Below are 4,532 nucleotides of genomic sequence, written 5' to 3' on the forward strand. Positions count from 1 at the left end.
TGGGTGGATGGATGGATGGATGGATGGATGGATGGATGGATGGATGGATGGATGGATGGATGGATGGATGGATTTGATTAAAAAGACGAATTCAAGAACATTAAAGTTAAAAAGAGCAGCCTAATGGACCAAAATTTGGTTTCTTGTTTTTAGTCTTTGGTGGCTCTACAGCAACAAATGTGTCACTTTAATCCAATCTTTAGATTAAAAAATATATATATTAGTATTCTGGGTCAAGCTGAAAACCCAACCCTGCTGATTTTAAAGACTGACACCGTCTAAATTTCACCCAGTGCTGGGTTACAAATTGTGGTGTTTTTAACTCAGCAGTCTTAGTGTGTAAGTAAAAATCTGTCCTGCTTTGCCAAAAAATTAATCTGATAAATTTGTGTAAACACATCTGACAGAGCAGCATTTAGCAAACAAATAATCATAATAAATTGTAGGGATATAAATTAGCATGCACATTATTTATAATCCTAATGGAGGTGGGATAATTGCATATTCTGAACCTAAATTGGGTTCCACGTATTGCTCACCAGCCGTACATCGATGGATTACCACGTGTTTAATGAGAAAATAATTTAACAAAGTTTTTTGTTTCCTCCACTTTTTTTTCGCAGAGTGCTGTGATCCCTCTGAATATTTATACACAAAACACGAGGTCTTCCTTCATCGGGGGGGGGGGGGGGGAGATAATTGCTGTATTCAATGATCAGTGTAATTAGTTGCTTGCAAATTCCAAGTGAAGTGATTTTAATGTAGCATGAGTCTTGACAGCCTTGTGGTGCAGTTACCGAAGGAAAACAAAGCAGGAGGTTAAGAGGTGAAAATTATTCAGAGGAGCAATTCCTCAGAAACTTAGAACAAGTTCTGAAGTGTGACATTTTCAGAGTTAAATCAGCTTAATTCAGGGATGTTAGACATCAGGAATTATTATCCATTGTGAGCAGACTTTGTAAAGTTTATAAACATTCCATTCTATTTAAATTTTTGTTATTCAGAACAAAGATTAGTGTTTAAGGTTTGATTTTTTTATTAACTTTATTAACTTGCTTTTAACATTTTGTTAGCATGTAAAACCCAATTAAAGATGGCCGCCACAACAAAAGGATATTATCAAACACAAAAATGGTTATAATTCAGGGRATTTTACAGATTCCGAGCTATAACTTGTGTAGCATAACTGACAATCTTTCATACTCACACATACAGGTGCTGATAGATCACACAAGATATTCCAACATTGCATGAGATTGCACAAAATGGTATTTTCAAGGTTTGATCAAACATGCAACAGCTCCATCATTTGACAACATAAGATGATCGTAGTCTGAAACTCTGGCATGAAAGATGGTGGGAGATTATTCATTCCTTTAAGTAATACCAGGCCTTAATTTTTTTAAAGAAATCCATAATTTAAAACCTCTCTTTTATTCTTTTCTCTGTAAGGTAACTACTATGGTACCCCAAAGCCTCCAGCAGAGCCCAACTTGGTGCAGCCTGACCTGGTGGATCAGGTGCTGTTTGATGAAGACTTCACCGGCGAGGTCCCCAGGAAACGCACCACCTCGGTCAGTAAAATGGATAGGAAGGACAGCATTGTGCCTGAGGAGGAGGAGGATGATGACAGGCCCCCACTGGTCAAYGGATTGCCTGGTCAGTTTTTTCTTTCTTTTTTGAAGTGCTGCATGTTGTGTTGAATAACAGATTCTTCTATAGTTGACCTCGGGTTGTGAAAGAGTYCATTTCACTGTCTGTTTTCTAGCAAAAACATTCAGTCTCTTTGATTCCTATAGCCATCATATTATAAACATCAGTCTGGGTTCATGGYGTAATACATTTTGAAATACCAATGTTTGTGTCATATTGAAGTGTTGGATTCAATTCAGTTCARTTCAKTTCATTTATATAGCACCAAGTCACAACATATGTCCTCTGGGCACTGTACACAAAAATCAATCTAAAGAAGCCCACAGATTGCATTGAATCACTTCATCACAGTCTCCCATCCTGAGCAGCATATTGGCGACAGTGGAGAGGAAAAACTGTCTTTAACGGGAAGAAACCTCCTGCAGAACCAGGCTCAGGACAGGTGGCCATCTGCCTCGACCGGCTGGGTTTGGTTGGGCAGAAAAGAGACACAGAAGCTGCGTTTCCATTGACCATGAAAATGCGCAAATTAGAATTTCGAAAGTAAATTTGCTCAATGGAAACATGTTAATTTCGAAAAAAAAATGACATTTCTCGACAAAATGTTTTTGCGCTAGGATGAGGTGGTTTTTCGGCCGTATCGAAATTGGTGTTTTTCGCAAAACTGCAATGGAAACATTTTTTTCGCATCATGGGAGTCACGTGATCAACAACCGGCTGTTTCTACTGGCAAAAAAGACAACGACGAAGAAGATAACAGGAAGTAGAAGTAGTAGTAGTATCACAGAAGTTGTAAAAGAAAGTAGTAAACTCACCGACTGCAATTTCCCAAAAACACGGCATACGTAGCCACTCCCAAGTCGGGGGTTGTTGCTGGAAAGCCTCGATAAAAGACGCCGACGTCTCCTCTGATGATGAGCGCTAGTGTCATGATAGCAATATGCTATGTGTTTACATCCATTGCCGCCATGTTTGTAATGACTTATCGCGAGAACAAACGTATTCACGCGTGACTTTAATAGCATTTCATACTTAATGGAAACACTGCAGTTGCGAAACTGTGTTTTTTCGACATTAACAGCTTATCGACAAAGTTTTGCGCACATTTGCAATGGAAACGCAGCTAGAGCAACACAGAAGGACTGGTCCAGGTGTGTTTTTCTCTGAAAGAGGAAAGAAACATGTAATTGATAGAAATAATAACAAAAATGTGGAGGAGAGTGACTAAAGACAGCAGCAGAGTGAGGAAATGTGCTCAGTTTGTGCTCCAACCATCTAAAYCTATAAACTATAGCAGCAGAACTAAGGAATAACTCRRGAAACCAACCCTAACTATAAGATTTATCAAAAAGGAAAGTCTTCAGTCCAGCTTTAAAAGTAGACAGAGTGTCAGCCTCATGGGCAGAAAGTGGAACTTTGTTTCCACAGGGGTGGTGCTGGATAACTGAAAGCTCTGCCTCCTGTTTTACTTTCAGAAACTCTGGGAACCACAAGTAAACCTGCAGTTAGATGGCGTTCGAGCAGATTTATCATCTTTATAAAAGTCTATTCTGTTTTTGTTTTAAACCTATTTGTTTAGGTGTTTTGTGGACTCCARTCCAATTGTACTTAAATATATACATTTTTCAATCAGATGTGTGAAAGCAGCTTTCTACCACTTTTATTGAACATTGAGGTTTGATGAGCAAGTTTGTGTTTCTCTGACRTTTCTGTCACCTTAGTGGTTTGAGGCTGATGAAGTCCTTGGACTCACCCATCAAATTAGTTTCCAAATTAAAATTTATTGTTAAAATAATAACTTAAATATCATCCAATTGTATTATATAAGCTAAACCTTTTATTTTTGCAAACCAGGTTTTTGCTCAGTAACTGAGTCAGCTCAAAAACAGAGCATCATCTCCAAATGAAGTTTAGAAGCTTAATCTGAATTAAACTTACATCCATTAGTAAATGTTCGGGAAGTTAAAAGTCTGCAGCTCAGACATGTGTTGGCCATCACAGTTCACCTGTAACTGTGCACACTCTTTGTCACACACATTTAAAATTAATGATCATATGTGCCATTATTAGGGTTGTTTGGTTTCAACAGTTTCATGCCATCGAGGGAGAGATTTGTGACCAAAAGTGTAACAAAACGAATGCAGAAGCCCAATACGGAATGTAAAACTGTCAGGATGTCGACAGGAATAAATGTCCGTTATTTTCTTGCTCTGTGAATGAGGGTTAAAAAGGTCAGCTGTGTGAGTAAACACATCCAGCCACGACACAATGTTTCAGCGATGGACAAGCAACACACACCACACAGCTCTGAGGCCGGCACACGGCAGAAAAAAAAATAAAAACATTTATTTTAACCTTTAACCAGGACTTATTTTTCTTTATCATTTCAGAGAAGCATTGTTAAGTTTGGACCCAGCAGCTTAACTTCTTTAATTGCCCCTTTAGAAGTTATTTGTGATGTCAAAGCACTAATGACTGAACTCGGTGAACAGTGAAAACACTCTGTTTTTTAGCTAATGTCAACTTGTGACATTTTCTGTGGCTTACATAGTTTTTTACACGTAGATTTTTTGTAGGGTRAGTTATTACAAAGGTTTTTGTTAACTCATCTTTAAAAAATTCTAGTTCAAAGGGAAAAAAACATTGTTTCGTGCATTTATAAAAGCTTCTCCAAATTTTGAACAAGTCGTGRTATAAAACTTAAAGAGAACACAGCAGTTGTCAACTAAGCAGGTGACTGAAGCCTCCCATCTGGGATGTCCATCATTATGACCCCCGCACACAAAGCGGGGATCATATTGTTTTCCTACTATTTATTTATTTATTTATTTATTTATTTATTTATTTATTTATTTATTTATTTGTTTGTTTGTTTGTTT

General features: G+C 37.7%; 1 protein-coding gene across 1 annotated transcript in view; it reads left to right on the plus strand.

The window, feature by feature from the left end:
• The window catches only part of magi3b (membrane associated guanylate kinase, WW and PDZ domain containing 3b), a 222,044-nt gene that overhangs the window by 176,607 nt on the left and 40,905 nt on the right, over positions 1-4,532 (plus strand). The window contains exon 4 of the mRNA XM_014009500.1: positions 1,453-1,684. Coding sequence (XP_013864954.1) covers positions 1,453-1,684 — 232 coding nt within the window. The remainder of the gene's footprint in view (positions 1-1,452; positions 1,685-4,532) is intronic.

The sequence above is a fragment of the Austrofundulus limnaeus genome, unplaced genomic scaffold (assembly GCF_001266775.1).
Source record: "Austrofundulus limnaeus strain Quisiro unplaced genomic scaffold, Austrofundulus_limnaeus-1.0 Scaffold59, whole genome shotgun sequence".
Lineage (NCBI taxonomy): Eukaryota > Metazoa > Chordata > Actinopteri > Cyprinodontiformes > Rivulidae > Austrofundulus > Austrofundulus limnaeus.